This window comes from Fusarium verticillioides, chromosome 4 (genome assembly GCF_000149555.1).
Source record: "Fusarium verticillioides 7600 chromosome 4, whole genome shotgun sequence".
Taxonomy (NCBI): Eukaryota; Fungi; Ascomycota; class Sordariomycetes; order Hypocreales; family Nectriaceae; genus Fusarium; species Fusarium verticillioides.
The window spans coordinates 2,183-28,116 of NC_031678.1; the positions used below are offsets into that span (position 1 = coordinate 2,183).

A 25,934-nucleotide genomic window follows, 5' to 3' on the forward strand; every position below is an offset into this window, starting at 1 on the left:
TATTATAGGTCTTATATATAGAAAAATTCAACTTATTGCAGGTTAGAAAGCGATAGCTTCCACTCCTGCAGCTAAACCCCTTATATATCCTCAGCCCTAGGATCAGCACGCTTCCATCTAGTAGCAGTTATATGTTCTTATCTATCAGGTCTTGCAGCGTCTAGGGGCAGCACCCTGATAGTAAGAATAATACTGTAAATGCAATTACTGCTTATAGCTGCTCCCCGACAGTTTTATAGCAGTTATAGTAGTAGTGCTTTACCTTATCTGCTTTAGGCTTAATAGCTGCCTTGCAGATCAGACAAAGCAAGATATTAAGTTGCTTGTAAAGCTGGGATTATCTAGTCTACTGTATTATCTGTTATGGTTATAGTAGTAACTAGGCTATTAATATAATACTTAAATCTGGCTGAGTCTAAATGATAATGCTGTTATTGTTTATTATAACTCCTATTAGACTTGCTTTTATTATTACCATAGCAATACATGAACTCTATTCTAAATTATTATTTACCTATATTTAATTAATTAATTAAACCCTTTCCCCCCCTTACTATTTTCTAGGCCTGTTATTAGTATTCGGTGTTAGTTCCCTATCGACTTAGGGTTAGGGTTTGTCTGCTTTAGACCTAATTATCGCTACTATCCTAGGGGAATGTTATCCTAGGGGAATGGCCCGTGCACTACCCGCGACCGCTATACAATTTCGCTAACCCCAAGTATTTGTTCAGCCAGAACAACACCCGGACTAGAGACCAGGCATTTACAGAGACAACTAGACCCTATAGGCCTTAAAGACCTGTAGGAAGAAGTTAACTGCCTTATTAGGCAGGCTATTATAGCCTTATTAGCTAGAAGCCCTAGTAACTGCCTTAAGGAGCCTAGTCCAGACCTTATAGCCCTACCTATTAGGGAGGGTAGTCTTGGAATCCCTATATATAAGGAGCTAGCTATATAGCTATATTAGGCAGCTAAGGAAGCTTCTAAACCTACCTTAGAGAATATCTGCAAAAAGCCCCCTATAGATACAGGCCCTAGGCTAGATAAAACAGCCCAGGAGGTACTAAAAGAGGCTAATCAGGCTAGGTTACAGAACTTCCTTCAGGACCTACCTACTAGCTATAAGCAGGCTAGGCTAGAAAATGCTAGCTATCTAGGCCATAAGTAGCTAGGAGTCCTGCCTAGTAAGAAAGACTAATCTTTTGCAGACTCTAAGATCACTAAAGCCCTTAGAAGTAGGCTTTTTTACTTTATTAAGCCCCCTAGCTTGCCCTATAGCTCCTATAGGGCTATAGCAGCCCTAGGCCATGAAGATACCTATAAGGGTGCTAGTAGAAGGTAGATTGTAAGGTATAATAAGATTATAAGGGCTTTCTATAAAGCCTTTAGTAGCCAGCCTTCTCTAGAGGTTAAAAAAGAACTTCTAGTTAATAAAGAGACCAGCCTTAGGGCTAATCTAGCTATAACCCTAGGAATAAGCCGGTATTTCTATAATATCTAAATTATTGCTATTTCTAAGGATTTAGCTAGAGAGGACCCTTATAGCACCCTTGCAGAGGCTGCAGAAGAAAAACGCTAGAAATATAAGTCTCTAGGAGCCTTTTTCTAGCCTATTATTATCTCTGCAGGCAGCCTTATAGACCTAGAGACTGCTAAGACCTATAAGAAGCTCCAAGAGCTTATAGGCCCCCTAGCAGCTGCCTAGCTAGATGCTACTATAGGCCTAACCTTAACTAAAACCAGGGCTATCTTAGCAGCTTCTATAGCTAAAGAGATCCCTGCAGGCCTAGCTAGGTCAGCCTGGAATACTTCTAGAAAGTCTTCCTAGACCCCTTTAAGGCTACTATAACCTTATATCCCTTCTATTTAGCTTCCTAGCTATATCCCTCTTTACTAGCTTTTCTAGCTATCTCTTTCTCTTTTAGCTTCTTTAGCTATATCCCTTTCTATTAGCTTTATTAGCTATATCTCTTTTTTACCTTATAGGCTATACCTCTTTAAGCCTATTTCCTTATTTATCTATCTTTACCTCTCTTTTTATCTCTTTTTACTCTCTATATCTCTCCCCTCTCTCTATCTCTATCTCTATTTCTATCTCTTTATTTCCTCTCCTTTTAGAAAATCTCCACTCTTCTCTCTTATTAGCTAGACTTTAGCTAGAGTAAAACTACAAGGGTAAAGATAGCTTAGATAGTTAATACTAACCCTATCCTAACCCTAAAAATGGCTTGCTCGTATACGTCGGACTGAACTGGAATCCCGGCGGCAATGGTTGAAACGAGGCCAGGTGAGCCTTGCTCAAGCACATTCCTTGATGATGACGCTCGTTCTAAAGCGCTTCATCGTATTCGAACCCCTTGGCGATCACCAGCAGGCAATGGTGATCTTCATTGCTCTGGTCTGCGAGACCCTTTCCAATGCAATGAAAACGGTTCACTGCGATCGCCAGCCACCGCCTGGCTTGTCTTGGTCCATGGTTTGGACAGATGATTACCGACAAGAATTAAGAAAGACAATGGCTCAATCCAAGTGGTGTCCCTTTATTACGGAATATCTTCTGAATTCAAAATCCGTGTCAACGTTGAAATACGCCAGTCAACACACCCCACCAGTTGACGGAAAGGACCATTGCAAATGTCAGAGAAAACAGTGTGCGGCATATCAAGTCGACGAAAACACCTACACTCAAAGACATGTTGAGTTCTGTGAATCATTGCAAGAACTCAGTTCAAGTGGTTGCACATATGCTAAGCCAGACTTTGTCCAAGTCGTACAGCACATATCGCACACTGAAGTCCCCGGCGTTCGTGCAATTCATGGCCACGACGGCAGTGCTATGAGCTTAGAAGTTCTAAAAAGCATCTGATACGACTTACGTCGCCATCTCTCATGTTTGGGCAGACGGCTTGGGCAGCAACACCGAAACCGGACTTCCAACTTGTCAGCTGACCCGACTGTCAGCTCTGGCGTCGAGGATTCACTCAGATGGAATATTCTGGATTGATAGCCTATGTATTCCTAAAGACCCTGAGCCCCGCAGAGAGGCGATCAAGATGATGGCGCGCACCTACAGAGAAGCAAAGGCAGTTTTGGTTCTTGATAATGGCTTACAACGCTGCTCATCATCAGAATCGGAGGCTACAAAGCTGCTACGTTTTCTCACCTCCGGCTGGATGCGACGTCTATGGACTCTTCAAGAGGCCATATTAGCTAAAAAGGTCTTCTTCTTGCTTGCCGACGCCCTTGTGCCATTAGAGGATCTGGTACCAAAGTCGCCGAAGTTGGAACTATATCCTCATCTGGGGGACATGGCGGCAGAGTTGTTCCGTTTAATTAAGCAAACTCAATACGCTGGCTACAAGATTGGAGATGTTTCTCGATCGCTTCGCTGGAGAGACACAAGTCGGGCTTCGGATGAAACACTGGCGATTGCTAGCTTGCTAGGTATAGGTCCTGACGTTCTTCTGGAGCTACAACCTCAGGGTCGTATGATAAAATTACTTCAGGAGCTTAGGAGTATCCCGAGAAACATCGTGTTTCTTACTGGGGCTAAGGCCGATGTTCCAGGATTCCGATGGGCCCCGAAGTCGTTTATGGGGGCCCATGGCGGCAGCCAGGGAGGTTTAGAACTCTCCACCTTTGAGAATGACGGCATCTGCACACCTGTCGGTCTCGAAGCCAGATATGTGGCCTTTTGGTTTAGCAAACAGACGGTACAGGCTGGAACTACATGGAGGATAAGGCATCCGCAAACCAGGCAGGTTTTCGAAGTACGAGACATATCGAATTCGGAACAAGAGTACGAATGCGACATGCTGCTAACCTGTGAGCCATTGCAAAGAGGGAGCGCGGCTCCTTCCATCAGTGTTTTGAGGACAGCTATGCCAGTCCGTCATGAGGATGGTTCCTTCACTGTTTATTGCGAGTATAAAAAACGGATAGTTTTGGCTGATATGGCAGATGATAATAAGCAGGTGTCTGCTCAAGTGGAGGGGCTTGGGTGGCTTAAAGTGTGCATTAGTTAGAAAGACTTTTAAACTTTATCTTTATTTAGATCTACGTATTTGTAGTGAATCTCTAACCAGTTAAAGTATATTAAATAATTACAAAGGTGATAAACTGATTATTATCGCTTTCCTACAGGTAACTATATAATATAGCAGGTTTCATTATTAGACAGGGTCTTAACTGCAAAGTCATACTCTTTCTAACCCTTGACAGCGCTCGCGATAACTCTGCTAAACAGTACTGGAAGACTAGAGCTAGGGTATCTCTTTTCCTATAAAAAGGCCCAGCGCCTAGCAGCTAGGTCTTTAATACCTCTCTACAGGCACAGACCAATATATTGCTATTAAAGTATTATCTCTTACTTCATATAACTTAAAAACTACTACTATAAAATAACATAAGCAGAATAGCTTAGATAGCCGATACCTAACCCTTTAACCCTACTATACTTCTCTCTATCTAATGGGAGCTTATGGCATGGAGGCCAGCAATACGTCCAAAGACAAGTGCCCGCATAACGGCTACTGCATTTGGAGCCTTCTCGTAGAAATGGCCAGTAATCTCACCTGCAGCATATAGATTAGGAATAATGCCTCTCTGGCCAAGAACGCGCGCTTCTATATCAGTCGCAATGCCGCCGAAAGTGTAGACAATGGCCGCGGCTAAGGGAAATGCGGTATAAGGCGGAGCGTCGAGAGGCCTAGCCCAGTTCGATTTCGGTGGTTGCAAGCCTGAGGTAGTGGCGAGATTATCAAGCCGGCCCGCCGTAAAGCCAGACATGTTTGCGTTACAGGCTGCATTGTAGTTTGAGATTGTGTTCAGAAGCGCTTGTTCCGGCATCCCCATCTGTGCCGCCAGACCAGAAATCGTGTCCGCTGTTACCGGCGGCATATCGGAGCGAATAGCTGCCTCATGGTCCTCCAATTGAAAAAATCTGGAATCACAAATTGCCCAGGCTAAGCGGCCCGGTGTGTCAAAATGTATGGTTCTGGAAAGATGCTCCCATGTGTCATGCACGAGTCCAGCACCTTCATCTACGAACCGCTTTCCGTCCTGATTCACTATAACCCCGTACGGGTAATTGAGGACCAGTGGCGCTGGCAGACTGCTCCGTGGGTCGATGACTTCGCTGTGCATTCCATTCCAATCCCCAGAGGCCTTGGCTCCGTTGGCCAGCGCCATCTGGATGCCATCGCCGGCGTTCCAGGCCGTCCCAGGTGATATCGGTCTCAACGTCTCCGCACCAGGACCAAGATGAGTACGCAGCATGTCTGGACTGCCTTGAAACCCACCACTGGCGAGCACAACAGACCGGGCAATGATTCGTCGCCCATCAGCTGCCTCAATCATGGCCTGTCCTCGGCCAAGATGAAGTCGCTGGGCACGGCAATTATACACCAATTGGACACCCTTCGATTTGGCTGATTGCTTGAGGGCTTCGACAATGGCAGCACCTTTGCCAATAGGCTGGATCCTGTTAGGCCAAGATTTCAAGAAATAGTCCATGGTGTGAAACTGCACCCCCTGCTTTTCGAGCCATTGGAGGGCTTCAGGGGCCTGGCTAGCCAGCCTTTCGAAATACGCGCGGTCGCCACCACTTCCGCTTGCAGCCACCATGTCGTCCACGAAGCCTGGTAATACCTCATTGACAGATGGCATTCGCATGTTGGCAGGGCTCCAGCGTGAGTTTCCACCGCTCGCATGCTCTGGTGCATGCTCTAGCACGGCTATCTGCGCCGAGGGCGAGATTTCTGCAGCTGATACTGCAGCGGCGAGGCCGGCAATGCCATGACCAACTACGACAAGGTCGTACATGCTGATATACTCGAGTCTGAAAATCTTAGAGGACTCGGCTTCAGGGTGTTGGTGGTCTATGTCTCTTGGAACACTTCTTGGTCGCGGTATTATTAGAAAATTGAGACTCTTATATACAAGCTTCAGATGCTCGCGGACTCCTGCAGGGGTGAGTGCGCGTGACTACATTGCGATGACTCGATCTTCCTGAAGTAGAGTAGCCGCTGCAGTAAAAAGAGATATGTCAGCAATTATTATGGGGCGGACAGTCCTTTTGTAGCGGTATGTTTTGATTATATTACAGATAGCGTAACGTGATTGATAAGCTGTTATTTGCAGTTGAGACTTGTGGCTGAGAGCTTATTCCGGCAGAGAGAACCTAGAACCTAGTAACGTGATTGATAAGCGAATATCCCAGACAAGCCAATGTCCTATAAATTGACTTTTCTATATTATTATTATTTAATTAATTAAGCTATAATAACTAAGTATAGCAATTTTAAATAATAATGCTAATATAAATTTAATACTTTAAGCCTTTTTAAAAGACCTAGATTTAAGTATATAATATAAAGTTAAAAAAATAAAATTATTATATTTACTTCCTAGCTATCAGTACTATAATACTGTGTCATATTCCCAATTGCCATCATATCCTCAAAACTGACAATACGGTCTAGCTCAAGAAAGTCATTATTCATTAGCGTTTGAGATATCGTAAACAAGTCATCCCTGGAGATGGCAGTTGGGGATTGTGAGTCGACGTGCCATTGGCTGTTGCTCAATTGGTTTAAAGAAGACATTCCAGGTGACAAGCTACTGATAATCGGTAGCGCGTTTGTTTTGGTAGGGACGTGGCTATCTCGAGCCGCATTAGAATTATCGAGTCTCGAATTAAAAACAGGACTACCCTCAGCTTCAAGTGCCGAGACCGAGATCGATATGTTTTGGCCCGCAGCCGCTCCTTGGGATCTTCGGTGTTGGAGTTCAAGGCTGTTGAATAGTTGGTTGAAGAAGTTGGGAGACTTGTCTGTTTGAGCTGCCTTTTCATGACCAGCCCATCGATTGGACATGTCAGTCAAGTTATCCATCAAGTTCTGAAATTCCTTGCACAAAGGAGCATTGTAGTATTGAGAGTGAACTGCATGACTGGGTCAGAAAATGTGATACGAGTCTTTCGATGTCGTTCTTACCAAGAAGGGTTCTGGCACTGACAAAAGCGCATATTCCCATTTGCGGTGGCACAGCACGAGCAGATGGGTAGCCTCCAAGGTACTTCTTTGTGATATTTGCAGTCTCTATAGCGGCATTTAGGCAGTTCTCGGCGCTGAAATGACTAGGGAGATTTAGGCTGAGAAGCTCTGGTCCCGGGTATGCGATACGCTCGTGGAGAAGGATTACAGATGTGTTATGCGTCGCATTGGCCAATGTCATGCTGGGGTCCATTACGCCAGGCATTATCTTGCGCGATACACCAGAGTCTTTCCATTGCTGAGGCAGGTACATCTTCCAGCTAAATTTGTTAGTAGCAGAAGCAACTGAGGAACAGCACTTACTGTACTAAACGGAGATCAAGTTTTTTGAACTTGGTAAGCCAAAGAGAAACCTCCTGTCTGTTGGTGAAGTCCACGGTAGGTTGTAGGAAGCTCTTCGATATCTGGCAAAGTGAATCGATGGACTGGATATAATAAGCAAAGGCACCAATCTTGGATATATCCCCAGTTGCCTTGCCGCCGGCTTGAATGTTGCGAGTGCCCGCCGACCCACCAGCATTTCTTTCAACAGAGTAGGGACTCGTCTCGTGACTGTTTTTCACTACTGTCTCGCCCCAGTTCCCGAAGTAGGGTGTGATGGCTGGCTCGTTGTGGAACCAGCTCCCGCCGCATATAGGCAGTCTTCGCCGAACATGCTCTGAGTCAATGCCTGGACTCCATCTTGAGTTTGTCAGCCATGTCATTAACAAGGGAGCGAATACACCTTACCCTTTGATGATTGATGAGATTCTATCAAGTATGAAGACGTTCCAGAAGATCCGTCTTCTCTCCTCTTCTTCTAACCAATCTCGTGGTTCTGGTAGCGACAAGCTATTCGATAATAGTCCTCTCTTGCGTTGATACAATTCCGGTTCGACAGAGAGTCCCATGTATTCAACTGTTCTTGTCAGAGTCCCAATGACAGGCCAAGCCCTTTCCAAGTTGCCATTTCCAATCTGGATCTTTAGTGGAAGGTTTATCGAAGTGAAGGAATGCAACGTACCTCAGTGAATGCAAGCATAATGAGTGCTTGCAAATTCTCAGTCTTTAGACCCTCCATCGCATCCATCATCACAGTCTTTCGTGACCTTGACGTCTCACTATTGATAAACGAAGTCTCCAGTGGGTTACCATTGATTTCAACATAGCGCAGGGAAGCTATCATCATTGCCTCAAGCACAATTGTCATGCGTTGCTCGGTTGCTGTCTGAAGTCGGTCATGGAAGCCTCTCATGATGACCATTGGTATCCATGGCTGGACATTGTCAAAATGTGCCTCAACTAGTTTATCTAAATAGTCTTGAATGATATCGATCCCGCATATTGAACCCTGACGAGTTTGTCGCTGAGTGGCGTCCCTATTACTGGACTTAAGCTGCTCCTCGGCTTCGCCTTGTCTTCGTCTCTTGAAAAGTTCGGAGACTTTTCTGTATGGGTCGTACTCATACTTTCTTTTGCGAGTCGGCTCAATGCTCTGATTTAGCTTCTGTAACTCACAGGCGAGGGTTGAAAGGACTGCCTCTAGGGGCGCGGAGCTGTTGTTACTTGTCCTGTTGCCAGAGAGATCACACTTTGTACCTTTAGAGTCTTTTGTAGCTTCGACATTCTCGGAGCAGAACAATGCTTTCTCGACCTTTTCTGTTGTTCTCAATGAGTATGCGTCCTGACGGGCTTCACTTGACATATACCTAGACGCTGATTCAGACTCTCAACAGCACCGCCTTTCAAACCCGGCTTCGTTCGACGGTCTTCGTAAATACAAGGTGCACCTGGATAACATGAATAAGTTTCCTTCAACCCTGGTCTTGACTGTAGACTCACCCAATCGCTCACAATTGGAACAAGCTGGTCTCTGTCTGGAACACTTGAGTTTCCGTTTCCGGCAGCCACTGCAAGACGGGAGCTCGGCTTCGGGGGAGTCATCGTGCGACAAATCCATGGTTCGGGATTGACGTGAAAGTTGTAACGAGGTCGAATTATTTCTACCGTCGGCGAACTTGCCGCTAACATGGCTGGCTTGGCTGAATTAGAGTGGGGAGCCTGGTGATTGACTTTGCTACGATTCATTTGCTAGCTGTGTTACCCCGCACGTTGACTCGGTAGCTCGTTGTTGGGGATGATGATTGGTGGTCCTGAAAGTGGAATGCTGTCACGAGGGGTTGAGACAGGGGGTAACATAACTGCGCTAGAGCACATTGGGCACAGTCCTCGCATAAGCATCGGCCGATGCTTCATCCGAGGACACACCCAGCTCTTCAGGGTAACTCTCTGGCATTACTCTTGCTGCCATAGACTCTCCAATCAGGTTTATTAGTAACTTGGTTCAGAAATGGAATTGCCGTTGTGCAGTTCGACAGGACACTTGGAGACATTTATCGAATACCTGTGCGACTGACGGATCTGATTCCGAAAGAAATTGTTGGTAATTAGTAGAAATAGGTCGCCGTTCAAAAGTTCATTGACATATGCTTTGTCAATCAACATACGGTGTATTCCAAATTTGTCGCAAAAGTCCAGCCGCATCGGTTTGTTCCAGTGCAAATCACCACTATGCTCAGACCTCAAGCCAACGCCTCTCGAGAACTTGTCTCACTGGATGGTGTCTGGAACTTTGCCCTTTCCCAATCGGTCGACATTGATGACGAAAGAGCTTGGGAACGAACCATACCGCCAAATCTCCAAGTTCCTGTTCCCGCCAGCTACAACGACATTTTCATTGATTCCAACATTCGCAATCATGTTGGCTGGGTATACTACCAAAGGCGCTTCACTGTTCCGCTGAACTGGTCTCAACAGCGTTACGTTCTGCGCTTTGACGCTGCGACACATCGAGGGCGTGTGTACATCGACGACCAATTCATGGCGGAGCATATTGGGGGCTATACTCCATTCGAGGTAGACATCTCGGATACTGTTCACCCTGGCAAGGCAGTTCGCCTCACTGTGGCGGTCAGCAATGAACTTGACTGGCATACTATTCCACCAGGAAGGATAGAGACACTCAAGAATGGCAAGCGAAAGCAACACTACCAGCATGACTTCTTCAACTATGCAGGGCTTGCGAGATCTGTGTGGCTGTTCACTGTTCCCAGTATCTGTGTCAAGGACATCACAGTTGTCACCAAAGTGGAGGGCACTACTGGTATTGTGGACTTCGATATTGCTACTAGTATCCCTCTGGACCATCACTCAGTCAAGGTGACACTCGTGGACGAAGATGAACGTTCTGTCAGTCATATTTCTGAGTTAAGTGGCTCCCTGGTCGTTGAATCGGTTCACCTTTGGCAACCAGGATCAGCATATCTCTACCATCTTCGGGCAGAGATATTCTCTGGGGACGCAGTAGTGGACACTTACGAACTACCAGTTGGGATAAGAACAGTTGAAGTCTCAGGAAACAAGTTTTTTATCAACGGAAAGCCATTCTACTTCACAGGATTCGGGAAACACGAAGATACACCAATCCGAGGCAAAGGTCACGACCCAGCGTACATGATTCACGACTTTCAACTGATGAAGTGGATGGGAGCCAACTCTTTTCGAACTTCGCATTATCCATACGCAGAAGAGGTTCTCGAGTACGCAGACCGCCATGGAATTGTTGTCATAAATGAGACAGCTGCAGTCGGTCTCAACCTGACCATTGTTGCTGGACTCTTTGGACACAAGCCAATACCGACTTTCTCATCAGAGACCATGAATGACGAAACACGAGCAGCCCACGCTCAAGCCATACGTGAACTCGTTGCTCGCGACAAAAACCACCCTAGTGTTGTCATGTGGACGGTTGCAAATGAGCCCGCAGCCAGTGAGCCTGGTGTGAGGGAGTACATGGAGCCATTGGTGACACTGAACCGTGAATTGGATCCGACGCGACCTATTTGTTTTGCCAACGAGAACCAGGCAAATATCCACACTGATCTTATCGCCGATCTTTTCGATGTGATATGCCTCAACAGGTACTACGGCTGGTATCTCCATACTGGTGACCTTGAAGAAGCAGAGCAAGGTCTGGAGCAATGCTTGCGAAGCTGGGAGGGCAAATACAACAAACCAATCATCATGACAGAGTATGGCGCTGATACCATGGCTGGGCTGCATACGGTTGGAGACATTCCCTGGAGTGAGGAATATCAGAGCCGGGTCCTGGAAATGTCACATCGAGTATTTGATAGAGTGGAGAGTGTAGTTGGAGAGCAAGTTTGGAATTTTGCCGATTTCCAGACTCCATCTAGCTTCATTTTCAGGGTTGATGGCAACAAGAAAGGTGTATTTACGCGGGATCGAAGACCAAAAAGTGCTGTGCAGGCGTTGAGGAAGAGATGGACTGAAATGAAAGCCAATGATTAAGCATCTCAAAACCAATTGCATAATTAGATATACAGAACTATTAAATTCAAGATCCTGCCAGGCTATTGTGTGTCGAGCATGTCCCAAGTGTGCTATCCTTAATCCAAGCATGACAACAAATTAGATAGATATTATCATGATCTTCACACTAGAGACTCCTTCACGAGGCCAAACGTCAAAACATCTTGTCTACTGTATCAGAAACATTCAGTAACTATTCTGCGGACAACTGTCCGGTGGCGGCCACACATGCAACATCAAGACCATTCGTTAGAGATCTCCTGATGTTGCTAAAACCTCGTCAATCGTCCCATTTGCCCTTGGTCCAGAACATCAATGTCCCATGCTTTTCCCGATATTTGCCCGCTAGCCGTCGGCGAGGACTAGCTGATATCAAAATTCAAGGCACTCCTTGCAAATACTGCCCACAACATGCCAATCATGGTACGGTTATGATTTGAGTTCGCCGGTGCAGGAGCAATTATCGGCCGATGAAAAAGCCGAACTACCACAACAGTCAAAAAACCTGTCACGAATGGTCTGGTACAACGCTTATGGCCCTGCAGTTCCGAACTACTACTCTACTCTGGGGTTAGACCCCATAACCCCCGCATTGCAACAGTAGCAGTACACCACTTTCTCGGTTTCTCGCTATCAATCTGTGGGGAATCCGGGGTACAACCGGCTCGCAACAGGCGGATTGTCGATGCAATCATGTGTGAAGCATCGCGTTGGTCGGAATTCTCGCCGATGATATCTGGATCACTGGGAGATATAAATAAGAGCGTCTTTGCAGATCATTAACTTCATCTCCCAAGATAGTGGATCTCTATTCACCTTTGCCTCAGATACAACGCCAAGAAAGAAGAAGCAACAATGTCGAAGAGCCTCGAGAATGTCGACATCGTTCAGGCTGAGAATGAGCATGGCGAGAAGAAGGGGACTGGCGATGCAGCACCAACCTCTGCGTTTGCGGGATTGACGCGTGCTCAATGCGTCAGGAAGTTTTGGCGACTTTACATCACTGGACTGGGTGTTTCCTTGGCGGGAATGTATGTGCCAGCTACGCACTAGCAACTGTGACATTTAGAGTACTGATTTTCTTGTCAACAGGTATGCTGGATATGCCAACTCGGTCATCGGAAGTATAATTGCCAACGAAGGCTTCATCGAGTACTTTGCTACCGTCAAAGATCCACAAACCGGCAAACCAGCTCTCAACTCGCAGCATATCTCGCTCTGGGCAGCCTGTTACTTTATCACCTGTATTCTGATCCAGTCTATTGCTCCAGTCACCGCAGATAAATTCGGTCGGAAGTTCAACATGTGGGGAGTGACCTTCTTTCTGACTCTGGTAGGTGCCTGTTCAAGTCCAAGCACGGTGGCATAATTCTCACAGACAACTATCAGTCTATTGTAATCCAGATCATTGCACCGAACTGGTGGACTCTCCTTATTGCTAGGCTCGTGGCTGGCTGTGCAGGCGGTATGATGGGAACATCAGTCATGGTCTACATGTCAGAAGTTGCACTCCCTCAGTTCCGTGGTGCTCTTTTGGGCAGCTTCTCCCTTGCTTTCGCTTTGGGTCAAGTCTTCCTTGCCATTGCCCTTAAGGTCCTCGAGGAAACGAACCCAATGGCGTTCCGCCACATCTTTTACTCGGAGTTCGTCTTCACTGGTCTTTGGCTTTTCCCTATGCTTTATCTTCCCGAAACACCCTGTAAGTACTGGATCATTTCACCATAGAGATGAATAATTAACATGGCCCAATTAGCTTGGTATGCGTCCAAAGGCAGACACGAAGAAGGTAAGAAGGCGCTCAAGCGGCTTGTCGGCAATGTTGAAGGATTCGATATTGATCGTGAGTACTCGGTTATCCAGTACGAGATGGATGAGTCCTCGGCAACCGCCAAATCCGGCAACGAAAACTCAGACTGGAGAGCTCTATTCAAGAGCAAGATCAACATGAAGAGAGCCGTCATCTCAACACTTCCCTTCACATTCCAAAATGTGGTCGGAGTCCCCTTGATGTTCGGCTACACTACTTATTTCTTCCAACTAGCTGGAGTCAGTGATCCATTTTTGGGCAACATGGTCAAGCAGATGGTTCTTGTAATAGGCATCATCATTTCCTTCTACACTGTTGACAAGGTCGGCCGACGGACGCTCGTCATCGGTGGTGGTGCAGCAATGGCGACCATCTGCCTCATTGTTGGCGGGTTGGGTTTCATGAAGCAGACCAGCGCTTCAGGGATGGCATTGGTCGCCTTGTGTTCTCTTTGGGCTTTTGTGTATGCAAACACACTTGCTCCTATTGGTATGTTGTGATTCAGTGTTTGTCTCATCGTGTAACTAACCTGTTCAAGGCTGGATCAGCTTAGTTGAGATATCGAGCCCGAGCCTGCGTGCAAAAACGACATCAATTGCAGTGACAATCCAATACGCCACTGGTATCTTATTCGCATGTCAACTCAATCACGATTCTGTGTTTTTCTCTAACCATGAACTAGAATTATACCGTTCCTCTCATGCTATCGAATCAGAATGCTGGATGGGGTCAAAAGATCGGCCTGTTCTTTGGCGGTATCACTCTGATCTACTTGACTCCTTGTATCCTGATGTTCCCTGAAACGAAGGGTCGAACGTACCATGAGTTGGATGAGCTATTCGAACGACGCGTTCCTGCCTGGAAATTCGCATCTACAAAGACTTCACACCAAGAAGAGCTTCAGGCCAAGCACAGCGGAGAAAAGGTGTGAATCACAAGCATTAGTGTACTATAATCCAGAAAATGGGATAACGGTGGCCAGGAAACATCCATAGTGAGAAGAAGGTTATTCTTGTTACTTGAGTTATTCCAACTAGCAGTAAGTGAATTCTTATGTCAATTGATTCCTTGTTTTATATTCAAGTGCCATGGGATTGAAGAGGAATGCACGGTAGTTAGTGGTTCCGCTTCATAGATAAGATAAGATAAAGATAAAGGGTGGATCCACTACGCCTTTTTACTTCTGGAGTCCGAGAGACCTTTGTTCTCAATCCAATTTAGCACGCTTCCATTTGCTGTAGTTAACTTGATATGTCTCGCTGAGACGTCATAAGCTTTAAGTATCAATCAATCAATCCATTTACTGCATTGAGCTCTCGTTGTCCAACAACAAGCTCGCTACTACAATGGTGTGCCGCGGTATACCAATCAAGGCCTGTGAAAACTGCAGGTAAGCTTGACTATGGTCAATTCGTCCCTGTACAAAGTCCAGGTTCTAATAAGATTTACATAGGACGGCATATAAAAAGGCAGGCAACATAGGCAGTGCCTGCTTCGGTAGGTACTAGCAGTGCTAAGTGCGATGAGAAACGCCCACAGTGTTCCCGATGCTTGGACCTAGGTAAGATCTGCTCTGGTTACAGACATCAATCAACCCTATTATTTCGAGACGAAACGTCCAAGACAAAAGACAAAATTCAGCAACGCAGGACATCACGACATGGTCGGGAAACCCAGTGGCTGAAAAATGCGGATTCGTTGGTTATGAAGACATCTTTTGTGAAGTACGGCACCATTCGTCCCCCATTGCTCCCCTGTAAGGAAGACATCGCCATATGTCACTTTTATCACACAACAGTCGAGAATCTATCAATCCATGATCCAAACTTTCCCTCCAAGAGCAGCTACCGCGCCTTTATGCTGCATGTAGGCAGGATTCGGCTTTGCACTTGGCATTGGAGGCAGTTTCGCTTGTCGCTTCTGCGAAATTCATACCTCAAGCTGTCCCACTGGGATTGAAAACATATCGCAAGGCTGTTCGAGCCCTGAGGGAAGCAATGCAGAGCGAGGAACGGGGCCCAGATTGCCAAGCGTTATATAGTGTTTTGCTCCTTTGTGGGTATGAGGTTAGACTTTGGGCCTTTATTGTTCGCCAATTTCTGGGTCTTGAACTGACACGTCTTAGACCATGACTGGCCATTTGTGTATGCCCTCGGCATGGGGTACTCATGTGTACGGGGCGCTGGCTCTTCTTAAGCTCCAGACAACTCACGTTGACTCTCCCCTATTCCGCAGTATGTACTTCTTTGTCCAGAAGAACGTGGTAAGAGACAGTTTTCCTATACTTGCACCAGATACTTTATATTTACTCCACTAGGTTATGAGCCAGATGTAGATCTGTCAACCTGTTGATGAAATCTTCACTCAAGGGCTTCCTTCTTCATGTCATGACCCGGAGATCCGCCTGTTTTCAATAGCAGCTGGCATACCACGGCTTCAACACCAAAGTATCGATCTTACACAACTCAGGGCGAACGATATAGAAAGAATATTCTACGATGCTAATGAGTTGGATTTCCTCCTGTCTAATTGGACTAAAGGACTTCCGAATGCTTGGTCTTACGCCACTGCACTGAACATCAACAGTGATGCATGCTCAGAATACTCTCCGCAAAGCGTTCACAGATATGCTCACTTTTACACGGCTCGCGTATGGAACTTCTATCGTGTCTCGCAGCTTATCCTTCTTTCAATTCAACTTCGCGCCTCCTCTATCCTACCTGCATCATCAGATACCAGCCAGATCAGAAAGCGAATGGCTACATTGGTGGATGATATATGCGCAACTGTGCCTTATCTTCTGGGCAAGGATCTCTGCAAGATGAACCACCAATTCGTCACCAGCCACAGAACGCTGTACATCTCTTTGCTGACCTCAGGTTCTACTGTTAAGAAAGTTGAGAATGTACAAAATGGGAGGTTTTCTCTCGTCTGGCCTTTATATGTCGCTTGCAGTGCCTCAGAGGTACCACAAGTACAAAGGAATTGGATACGCAAGCAGCTTCAATATCTTGCACAAGGTGGTGTTCCTATTGCTAAGACGGTCTGCAACACGGAGAGCCAGATACTCCTTGGCAGACCTGAGGTGTTTCATTTTGGCTGCGTATGAAGCTATGAGCTACTCTCAAAGGAACGGATTTCTTGAACGCTTAGGATTTGAAAGAACATAATGAAAGATGCTATGAGTAATAGATGCTATACTCGCACAAGAATGCTAGTGCATCACTGCATAGTCATTCAGGAGTCTGCAAACGAAGCGAACTCCTCATCCTTGAGAAGCTTATCCATTGCTGCTTTTGACAACCCAACAACAACATCCAAACCGCCATCCTTCAATCTGGGCAATATCATCATGGTACCATCTGAGCCTTCACCTGGTATACGAACTGCGTCCAGTGTGCCAACAGCATTACCCCATCGGTGCCCATAAACACCAAGGTCTGCCCATGAAGACTCAACAACGTCTGGTCCTAAGAAACCATTGAAGGACAGCTTGAAGTCGGTAGGGTCTGGTCGCGATTTTAAAAGCCCAATAGTTGAAGCAACTCGTCTGGGGCTGTTGAAATCGTTCAAAGACCTTCGCATCGTGGCCGAAGCGTGCTTCAACCCATTGTTCGATATAATGGTAGCCACACTGATCTTCTCAGTAACACAGCCCATGGAAGCATTGCCCATATAAGAAGGTGGCAGTGGGGGGCTCATTCGGCTGCGAATATTAACAGCAAAGCAGAAGCGCGATGTTGAGCCCCTTCCAGGAGGATCAATGAAGACCCCGGACTGCATTCGTGCCAAGGTCATGCGCTGCCATGTAAAAGCACAGAGAGCATCATGAGAAGAGAATGCCCCTACCTCTTCTTTGAGCTTCGTCAGAGACTCTGACGAGAAGTGGAAAAGGTGACTCGAGAGGGGAGGCAGCTTGAATTCAGACATGCTTGACAGATCACTCTCCGCAGAGTCAGGAGTAGGCATCAGAACGTACTCAGGAAAAGCAGCCATTTCGATGTTGCCGAGATCTCCTTCCATCAAGGGGCCGCGATCGTTAGATGGCACATCAAACGCGGAAAAGGATCCGGAACCACCACTAGCTACGGCAGTATTGTGTGACCATGTGCTCAGGATAGCGTCCAAGGCCGACGCGTCACATGCCGAGTGATGAACTCCTACCGTTAGCAGAAGGCCACCTTCGACAAAGTTAGCCCGAGCTGCAAAGACAGGCTGGTCTGGTCCCTGTGGCATGACATCAATCGGGCCGACCTGGGCTGTAGTGAACTCTGCCAAGGGAAAGTTTCTCTCACGCAATTCTGCATAAGAAGGCAGTGTATCGGTGAGATCCTTGCACCTACATAGTGTATCAGTCAGTGAGCGTTTGAACAAATGTCTTATGAAGACAACACGTACGGGAACATGAATCCATTGGGCGAGTCGAGAATTTGCACCTTTCGGGCCTTGACATACTGTCCTTCTTCTGGGCCCTGACCAAGACAATGACGTTAGCAAATATAACATCAGATATGATTCCACTACTTATAATATGTCCCGATATCCAAGGAATTGAAGTGACAGTGTGAGCTAAGCCCTTCTTTAGGTTCTCATATCTGTTTCCGTCAGTCTTCCGTTTGGCACTACGTCATATACATGACTTATATCTGCTGTTTTTCCACGCCAGGATTTGTCGCAAAGCAAAGTATCAAGCGGATGCCATACAGCCTGGGCATATTCATGTCCAAAGGCGTAAGCTTTTGTTTTGCAGAGAGTGGCTGCAGGCCATAGTGCTCCAAAGTTACAAGAGAACGCTCTTGGTCACCTAGAACAGTAGATGTCTCGGACTGGAAATTGAGAGTGGAAGGCATTGTGATGGCAGTTAAAGATGAGAGCGATAGACAAAGGAGAGACAAACAGGTAGAAAGATGACCCCTTAAGTAGATAATTCGACGACACTATGGTGATTGTTTAAGCTTGTCCATGCAGCTGGGTTTGGAGTTTCTCGATGATGATTGGACAGCTCAGTGCATACTACATTTAGTTAGTATGCTCATTCACGAGCCGTATCCCTTTCTAATTTAGGCCAGGACCAGTAGACACCCTGGGTACCAGCCGCTGTGGGGACTACCAGATCCCATGGGTATCGCTCCCTCAACGCGACAGAGCCGACAACCTCGCATTTCTGACGTGACTGCTTCTGATTGAATCACTTTCTCTTCAATCAGAGAGCACTGACCATCAATAGGGCGTACTAAAAGGAGTTCCAACAACGATTCTGTATTAGATAAATATTCAACGTTTAATATGAAACTCTATTATTTGACGACTAAACCCAATCAAGAAATGCCGGCGAGCCAGCCCCTCATAACCCCAGACACAGACCCGAGGCATAAGATGGGCCGGTTTCCCTGGACTCCCTAGCCAGTGGAACCTAAACCATTTCAAATTCCGCCATGCCCGCAAACACCCCTGCCACCTGTAGACAGGCTCGGTCGCCCACTGTCGACTCCCAAAGGCTCAAGAAGAGGGAGTCTGACCGCAAGGCCCAGCGCGTCTCGCGCGAGAGGACCAAGAGTCGCATTGCATATCTCGAGGACCTTGTACAGAAGCTGAGTAGCGGAGATGATCACGATAAAACCTTGTCCTTGATGGCTCAGCTGTCCGAGGTGACGAAGCAGCGTGACTCCCTGGTTCGCTTTCTCGATTCTACGTCTCTGTCCTTTACTAGGCATCTCTCCGAAGCTAAAAAGTGGGAGAGTAGCACTGCATCCCAAGAAAAACCTCAAGAAAAGCAACCAAGCGTGTCGGGTTCCGTCTCCAGGGAATCTCCGGCATTGCTACCGGACTTGCTGGAGACACCTCCGGCCGGCAATGAGCTGAATCTGTTTTCGCCCGAGTTCACCGGGATCCTCCCGGGTGATATGGCATTAGAAGGCGGTCAGGCCTGTATGAATCTTGGCTCTGCAACGTACAGTGCATCGCATAGCCACGCCGCCGATGAGAAGACTTCGGCAGTGTCATCGTCCTGCGATTGCACTTCTTCGGAGACAAGGCGCCTTTCGGACGGATCGGTAGTCAGCCGTAATATATGGCAGGCGGGCAATCAGGTCTTAGAAGGACCCCCTGGACACCTATCAACCTCGATGCTTAATTTAGAGTACGAAGCTAGCGAAGATGTCCCAGTGCGCGTTGTGCTTTATGGCTGGGACCATCTGGAGAAATCGGGGAGGATGACACCACTTTGGAGGAGAATTCGGCACCTCGACGAAATCTGCTTTTCTGCTTGTGGCCAGGTTGAGCGTCTTGCCGTGATTCACATGGTTCACCGCTACATGCGCGCCTACGCTGACCCAACATCGGCCAATATCAGTACCATTATACCACGATGGTATATGAAATCGTGAGTCTTTGTGTTTCTTTCAGCTTAAATTACTTCTTGACTAACAGGCCGACTCAAGTACGTCATCACAGGATATCTCTGGCCATCCAGCTGTTGACTACTTTGCCTGGTAAGATTGAATTACCCTTCGTCAAACCCAACTTCGAGAGCTTATGTATCCCCAGGCCGTCTTTTCGGCAGCAATTCTCGCGATACCCGCATCGATACTGTAGTAACTTGTTCTGGCATATGTTTAAAGAGCATCTTCGTATCACTTGGCCATACGAGTTCCGCGATGTGTATTCCCTCAACGTAGGGCTGGGCAGGTATGGCCTTACATCCTTGTTCAGGGATACGATCTCCAATCTCGGTTGCTGGACCATGCATTCCGATTTCTTTCATCATTTTCCTGCACTCATACATGACGTGCCCAAGTCTCCGCAAACCAGTTTGCCTGTCACAGTTCATCCTTGGCCCCTACAGACCAACTCATTGGGTTACCTTTCTCGAATCCGAACTCCATCACATCACCACAGCAGGTTCACGGAGGGCACGATCTCTGACCCTTCACAAGGTGGCGAGGATGATCAAGGATGGAGCTACGATTCTACTGTGGGGGAGTATAACTGGGATTTGGATAACATCTGAACTCATAATTACAAGATGGTGTTCGACTCATCCTCCAAATCAACTGACCCGTGCTTCAAAAACCATTTCCAACTTGGGGCAGAGAAGTGTGAACCCATCTGCTAGCCCTTCTTGGAACGCCTCAACTGTTTGGTTGGGTGCAAGGCGGATATTAAACTTGGAAGCAATTTGAGCTAGAACATGCCGAACCTCAAGAAGCCCAAGCTGCTTCCCAGCACAGGAGTAACGGCCTTGGAATAACGTTAGGCAATCGATCATCCGGTTAGATTGCTGTCGGACTTACCAATTGAGAAAGGGGCAAATGCTGAAGCATCCCGGACAAGATCGGGTTGTGTTGTCCACCGCTCGGGAATGAAGTCGTTGGGGCGCACAAAGCATCGTTCGTCTAGTCTGGTCAGCTGTGTCGTTAGGCATTTTGGGGCACGGCTTACCCCGGTTCAGTGTATATGTAGGTGTCTGAATAATCGTGTTTCCTGGAATAAATGTTCCGTCGATTTGCAGACCCTGCGGGGGTGTGATTCTCTGCAGGCCTGATGGAATAGCTGGGTACAGCCGCATAGTCTCATCGATGATAGCTTGAAGGTATTTGAGTTTGGCAAGAGCACTGTGACTATGAGGCGAATCCCCTTGCTTCATGAACTCGTCAACTTCGTTCTGTAACTTCTGATAGACCTGGGGATGGCGGGCCAGCTCAAACAGGGCACATGTCATGGTCGTGGAAGTAGTGTCGCTATGCAAGTAAATCAGTCAGGTATTATCATAGCCTTGGTTGAAGTCATACCTTCCTGCAACCACGATTAGGTGGGCATCACCTAAGAGGTTGAGATCGTCTTGCTTCGTATGGACTGATTGTTCTTTGTAGGCACCAAGGAGCCAAGAGAACAAATCTGGGAGGTGCGGCTCATTCTGCCCTCAGGTTAGAAGAGACAGGAGAGATACGAATTGGCAGTAGCCCTACCTTGGTCCTCTGATCTACATGTTTTCGTAGCCATTTTAGGAACTGTACGATCTGGCGATTCAGGATAGGTATATCCTTTACAAGCAGATACAGCCAAGAGGCGCGACCAATCGGGCTGCCCCATAGAGTAGACATCTGTGTCAGCTCCATGTAGTAATGCTTGACACCATCATTCAGCATATTGAAGCTCTTGCCAAATGCGAGGTCGCCCATAACGTCGAAACCATAAAAGCCGCACCAGTCCGTGATATCGACCGGCCTACCGCACCTCTGTTGCAGTTGATTCATCAACAAACCTGTGTATTTCTCAATTCTTGGCTCATAATCTCGCATGGCTTTGGGAATAATTAGTCTTGCCTTGCAGAAGCCAAAAGACGGTTTTTCTGTACCTTTAGCGCTGAGACCTCTGTCCCATACTTTTCTTCGGAGTGTATGCTCCTGCCTATCCCTTGTTGCATGCAGAGATATGGTAGGCACAAAAACATTATACCAAGGACCCTTTTTACAAGGAGATGAATTTTGGTAGATTGTGGCCACGGCGCTCGGTGATGCAACCGAAATCTCAGATGGACCTTTGTGTCGTGGTTAGTGTTAGGCCGATATGGGGCAGAGAGGTAAGGAAACAAGTCAGTACCAAGTCTGATGAAATCGCCGTAGGTCTTGTGTAGTTTCTGCACTTCCAAAAACATATGAAACTTTTTCATGGACATTGATATCGCGCACAAAGCAGACAGAGGAGCAAAGGTTGGACCAGGGAATTGGCGCAAGGGGTGAAAAAAGAATCGGTAAAGCACCATGCTGCCATATAGCCCGGCTATGAAGGCTGCCAGAAGCTCAGAAGCAATATACCAGGCATTGAGAAGGCTCTGGCGTTCAAAGTCGCCATAATAAGCCAAAAGGCCAAAGATCGATGCATAGATAAGACTGAACGAAGCAATGATACGATGAACGGCAACATCCCACTCGCCAATCCGAAAAATAGCCAGGTGAGTAGCGACGCCACATAAAGCCACACAACAAAGCGCAGAAAGACTTTCAAGTTGAATATTGGAAAGGGTAATCATGATGAAGATTGGTGATTGGTAGTCCAAGGAGAGTGAGTGCTATCGATATCACTCGCCGAGTTAAATGATATAGGGTGTCTCTATACTATGACTATTTAACTATAAGCAGTACGCTGACATCTAATATCTTGACTCAGGGACAAGATCATTACCCCGCACGATCTACAAAGGCAATTGCTCACTTATGCAAGTGTACTATGCAAGACACATAAGACTTCCTAACCCTACCCCAGACGTTGGGTGATCCTGAGTCAGTTGGCCCTGAGTAAGCCGGCTGGCCGAGAGTATACACTGGGATGGTTTTGAGGAGTAAGGGTTCTCCGGAAATCGGATGATATAGAGTCATTGGATTGTGTACCTGGGCTGGGTGATAATATGATGCCATATTTGAGGTTTATGGTAAAAGTTATATATATTTAGAAGATAATTTCATAGACCTGACATCAATCACATTCTCTCGGTGGGAAATGCTGACCTATTATCAGGTTATCACAACTGCCTCTGCTATTTTACAGATTTATGCGCCAGCCGCTGATATTCGCTTCTTCCCAGTCCCCACATTCTGTATTCCATGGATACCTTACCTGATATGCCGACTGTCCAGTGCTACTGCTGCAGGTCATTCAATATCTCATCTAAGAGGCTCACTCTGGCTTCACTGATGTCCGGCTCTGCGTCTTCGATGTCCATGCTAGAGAACGGGTCCCAGTCCAGACTATATAAGTCGAACAACTCCTGATCAGACAGCGAGGCATTTGTTCCGTCCATCTCCATTATCAAGTCAAGAGAGCCGAGAGAGTGAATACTTTCAAGACCTTCAATGGCGTCGGAAACACTGGGTGGGATCCCGAGCCCAGTGGGGCGGCGACAGTATTCCATCATAGCAGACCAGCTACTGCTCGGCATAGAACCTCCTTTCAGTTCTTGTGAAGAACACAGAGCTCGTTCCATCACTGACGTACAGTTCAGATATTGGTATGGCTGGTAGGCTATAACGTCTGTCCAGCTTCGTAGGCAGCCGTTCCGCTGACTCGTCAGACCACTCTCGACTGAGGTGACAGTTTGGCGAACAAGAAGGGTCAGGGGTTCAATTCCCTCAAATCTTGGTTGATGTGCCTCCAACATTTCAATTAATATTCGAAGCCGACTCTGGTTCGCAGTGGTCTGGCCACCGAGCCTGGCTTCAAATACATGCATCGCCATTGGGACAGCGGCAAAGACAGCCCTAGTACGATGAATCATTATTACCTGTTCCATCTTCACCTAAGGGTTTTTACTCACACACTAATGGGTAGAAATCGCGCAAGACCAAGTCGGACAGGCTCTGACAGATGGTCGATGAAACGAAAGGTGGAAGAACGAACCTCGTCGATGAGGGCAGAGGGGAGAAATTCATTCAAATCACACAAGCCAACATCAGCGATGAGCTTCTGGTGATGGAGTAGCAATTTAGCTGTACTTGACTCTTCTCAGTTTCGATGGCTTTAATTGAATTTCCAAGTTGACTCACTAGTATTGTATGTATACAAAGTTTGTGTAGACAATAACAGACGGATGCCGTTGCTGACTTCCGTGACACAGTTCGAGGAATTCTTCTCCAGTGGCACTGAACCAAGTAGAAAGATCCTCTCGGCATGTAGATAGAATTACGTGGTCATCAGCACATACAGTCTCCAGGTGATGTGAGGCATTGCGATGCCGAGCCATAAGCTGAAGTAAATCTCCTATTGTGTAGCTTAATGCGACCAGCCGACAGAATACCCTGAATAGCTGGGCTTTTGTGTGTGGCGTATAGACCAAAGACCCATTGAACTCGGAGCTAAAGTCATCTTCCGCTGGTAGCGGGTATTGCCCAGAGATCTGTACGCATCGCCTTTGGCCAAGAGAGATACTGCGGTCACGGAGGATACAGCACCACCAGAGCCGCTTCAGTGCGCCTGTGTCAGCTCCATTGCCATGTCCCGCATGGCTGGCACCAAGGCTTTCAGCGTGTTTGATCGCTCTGGTCAACCATACTGAGTTGGGCGTTGGGTGATCGCTGCCCAACGAGACAGGTAAAAAGGTGAGCAGCAAAGCGCCCCGTGCTAGGTCGACGGTAGAGAGTTCGATGTCAAAGACATAAAGAAGCTTGCTCAAGTCAGCTATTATCCGCACTTATTGGGACAGAGCAAAAGTACCTTGGCTCGTTGATAAAACCTAGCGGCGGCAAGGCGAGGACTTTCAAACCCCAGTTCTTTCGTTACAGATTCAGACACGAACTAAAGCAATGTCAGCTGACACCACTAAAGTGCAATCGAGTTCACCCACGCTGCAGGAAGCAAAGAGCATTGCCTGGATTAAGAACAACGACACCTTATTCGTTTTCTGTTTGTACTGTTCCCAAAACACAGACTCATCCATTAAAGGGAGCATCGGGTGGACGTGTAAGAAGTATTCTCGAATGAATTCGTCCAGTATAGGTCTGGGCGGGACGCTCAAGCATCCTTGTTGTCGTAAGAAGGTGACATCATCTAGAGGAAGTTTACTTAGGTCTGGGTCGTTGACGAAAGCAAGACGGTTATCTGCCGGCCCCAACTCGCCTTTGGACCTAGCATCAGTTGACTCTGTTTGTGCGTTATCGAGATGGCATGGCGAGGGATTTGATGATGAGAATTGGTAGACTCCCAGTGACGAGTTGTCAGTTATAAACATGCCATCCTGGATCCAGATGTCTTCGGGAGTAGTAGTCGTGGAGCCGGGGTTGTTCTTGATCGTGACTCTCGCGTTTTTGGTGTCGAGCCTTCTACTATCGCATCGAATGGGTAAGCTTCACTGGTGTTACTGATTCCCTGCCGGTCAATGGATGACTTACCGCTTCGGCTTCCGGCCCCTTACCTCACAGTGGACCTCATCGAGACGGCAGTTCAGACAGGGTGAGCCTCCAAAGGCTAGGTCGCAGCGAATCTTTCTGGTCCTACAATGGAGGCATGCTTGCTTGGCGCGACGTGTTGGCATACCGAGGTTGATGAAGCGCATCGGGAATCTTCTTCAACAGATCCACAACTGGTAACTGAGTTTACAGTTGTCAAGAGTTGTGAGAAGCTGAGACTACAGCCAGGGATTGATCAGCTTGTGTTTCCCCAGATCACATTACCCCATACCCCACAATCAACTAATGCATCTTGACTCAGGAAACGCTGCCTCAGCGTTTTTCCCAGAATACGGGTCCCACCATGTACGCGTGACCTAGAAGGAAAATGACATTAGTCAGAATTTTCTTACTTCTGGGAGGGTGAGGTATTAGCCGAAGATCAGCCGAAAGATTAGATTAGCCGCAAGCTCCACGACTTTTTCACTGGGAAGTTTGTTTTATGTTCTTGCTAGACAACTTATTCTGTCCAATGTGCTTATGAAAGTAGCAGCAATGAGAACAAGATCCTAACCGAAACAGCATACATACGATGAGAATATTCCCTTTTATATACTACTAGCACTATATTATAACAAGCTTCCTTGAATTGATAAGAAGAATTTATTTAGCTATCTATTCTGCGCCGTCAAGCGTGCTTCCCTGTACGATGTACTCGCTCGTTCTTCAACCAATTACAGCTGTTTCTGCGACTGACCATAAAGGGGAAATCCACTTCTCTCAACCCAGAAGATATGCAGGCCAGACTGACCTAAGATATTT

General features: G+C 47.0%; 10 protein-coding genes across 11 annotated transcripts; 5 read left to right on the forward strand and 5 right to left on the reverse strand.

Moving 5' to 3' along the window:
* Positions 1-2,317: 2,317 nt before the first annotated feature.
* Positions 2,318-4,025, forward strand: FVEG_04301 (hypothetical protein; the record flags this gene model as incomplete). Its single annotated transcript, XM_018892090.1, has 2 exons — positions 2,318-2,705; positions 3,025-4,025. The coding sequence occupies 2 exons, from the start codon at positions 2,318-2,320 to the stop codon at positions 4,023-4,025; spliced, it is 1,389 nt and encodes a 462-aa protein (XP_018748713.1).
* A 218-nt stretch (positions 4,026-4,243) lies between these two features.
* Positions 4,244-5,955, reverse strand: FVEG_04302 (hypothetical protein). 2 transcript variants are annotated; one of them, XM_018892092.1, is made up of 2 exons: positions 5,530-5,901; positions 4,453-5,475 (listed from the first exon to the last, which is right to left on the reverse strand). In XM_018892092.1, exons 1-2 carry the CDS (start codon positions 5,821-5,823, stop codon positions 4,468-4,470), a joined length of 1,302 nt encoding a protein of 433 aa, XP_018748715.1. In that variant the 5' UTR covers positions 5,824-5,901; the 3' UTR covers positions 4,453-4,467. The 2 variants fall into 2 exon arrangements, with proteins under 2 accessions (XP_018748714.1, XP_018748715.1); XM_018892091.1 differs by having other exon boundaries at positions 4,244-5,955.
* A 452-nt stretch (positions 5,956-6,407) lies between these two features.
* Positions 6,408-8,978, reverse strand: FVEG_04303 (hypothetical protein; the record flags this gene model as incomplete). Its single annotated transcript, XM_018892093.1, has 6 exons — positions 6,408-6,943; positions 6,996-7,315; positions 7,359-7,736; positions 7,785-8,011; positions 8,059-8,693; positions 8,744-8,978. 6 exons carry the CDS (start codon positions 8,976-8,978, stop codon positions 6,408-6,410), a joined length of 2,331 nt encoding a protein of 776 aa, XP_018748716.1.
* A 627-nt stretch (positions 8,979-9,605) lies between these two features.
* Positions 9,606-11,405, forward strand: FVEG_04304 (beta-glucuronidase; the record flags this gene model as incomplete). Its single annotated transcript, XM_018892094.1, has 1 exon — positions 9,606-11,405. The coding sequence occupies one exon, from the start codon at positions 9,606-9,608 to the stop codon at positions 11,403-11,405; it is 1,800 nt and encodes a 599-aa protein (XP_018748717.1).
* An 876-nt stretch (positions 11,406-12,281) lies between these two features.
* FVEG_04305 (hypothetical protein) lies at positions 12,282-14,164 on the forward strand (the record flags this gene model as incomplete). Its single annotated transcript, XM_018892095.1, has 6 exons — positions 12,282-12,457; positions 12,519-12,759; positions 12,816-13,125; positions 13,180-13,722; positions 13,772-13,890; positions 13,916-14,164. 6 exons carry the CDS (start codon positions 12,282-12,284, stop codon positions 14,162-14,164), a joined length of 1,638 nt encoding a protein of 545 aa, XP_018748718.1.
* A 415-nt stretch (positions 14,165-14,579) lies between these two features.
* Positions 14,580-16,342, forward strand: FVEG_15445 (hypothetical protein; the record flags this gene model as incomplete). The annotated part of the gene is made up of 5 exons (XM_018904572.1): positions 14,580-14,623; positions 14,687-14,730; positions 15,032-15,099; positions 15,359-15,496; positions 15,569-16,342. The coding sequence occupies 5 exons, from the start codon at positions 14,580-14,582 to the stop codon at positions 16,340-16,342; spliced, it is 1,068 nt and encodes a 355-aa protein (XP_018748719.1).
* A 128-nt stretch (positions 16,343-16,470) lies between these two features.
* Positions 16,471-18,083, reverse strand: FVEG_04306 (hypothetical protein; the record flags this gene model as incomplete). The annotated part of the gene is made up of 4 exons (XM_018892096.1): positions 16,471-17,572; positions 17,632-17,705; positions 17,795-17,828; positions 17,938-18,083. 4 exons carry the CDS (start codon positions 18,081-18,083, stop codon positions 16,471-16,473), a joined length of 1,356 nt encoding a protein of 451 aa, XP_018748720.1.
* Positions 18,084-18,668: 585 nt separating this feature from the next.
* Positions 18,669-20,797, forward strand: FVEG_04307 (hypothetical protein; the record flags this gene model as incomplete). Its single annotated transcript, XM_018892097.1, has 3 exons — positions 18,669-19,615; positions 19,674-19,724; positions 19,780-20,797. 3 exons carry the CDS (start codon positions 18,669-18,671, stop codon positions 20,240-20,242), a joined length of 1,461 nt encoding a protein of 486 aa, XP_018748721.1. The 3' UTR covers positions 20,243-20,797.
* On the reverse strand, positions 20,282-22,264 carry FVEG_04308 (hypothetical protein; the record flags this gene model as incomplete). The annotated part of the gene is made up of 7 exons (XM_018892098.1): positions 20,282-20,472; positions 20,526-20,627; positions 20,674-20,972; positions 21,024-21,148; positions 21,201-21,535; positions 21,590-21,772; positions 21,835-22,264. The coding sequence occupies 7 exons, from the start codon at positions 22,262-22,264 to the stop codon at positions 20,282-20,284; spliced, it is 1,665 nt and encodes a 554-aa protein (XP_018748722.1).
* Positions 22,265-22,870: 606 nt separating this feature from the next.
* Positions 22,871-25,279, reverse strand: FVEG_04309 (hypothetical protein; the record flags this gene model as incomplete). The annotated part of the gene is made up of 6 exons (XM_018892099.1): positions 22,871-23,489; positions 23,546-23,722; positions 23,775-24,391; positions 24,442-24,522; positions 24,572-25,070; positions 25,116-25,279. The coding sequence occupies 6 exons, from the start codon at positions 25,277-25,279 to the stop codon at positions 22,871-22,873; spliced, it is 2,157 nt and encodes a 718-aa protein (XP_018748723.1).
* Between the last annotated feature and the right edge of the window lie 655 nt (positions 25,280-25,934).

Bases quoted from the DNA above. Each gene is read 5' to 3' on its own strand.
- FVEG_04302 (XM_018892091.1), bottom strand. From the start codon at position 5,823: ATGTACGACCTTGTCGTAGTTGGTCATGGCATTGCCGGCCTCGCCGCT.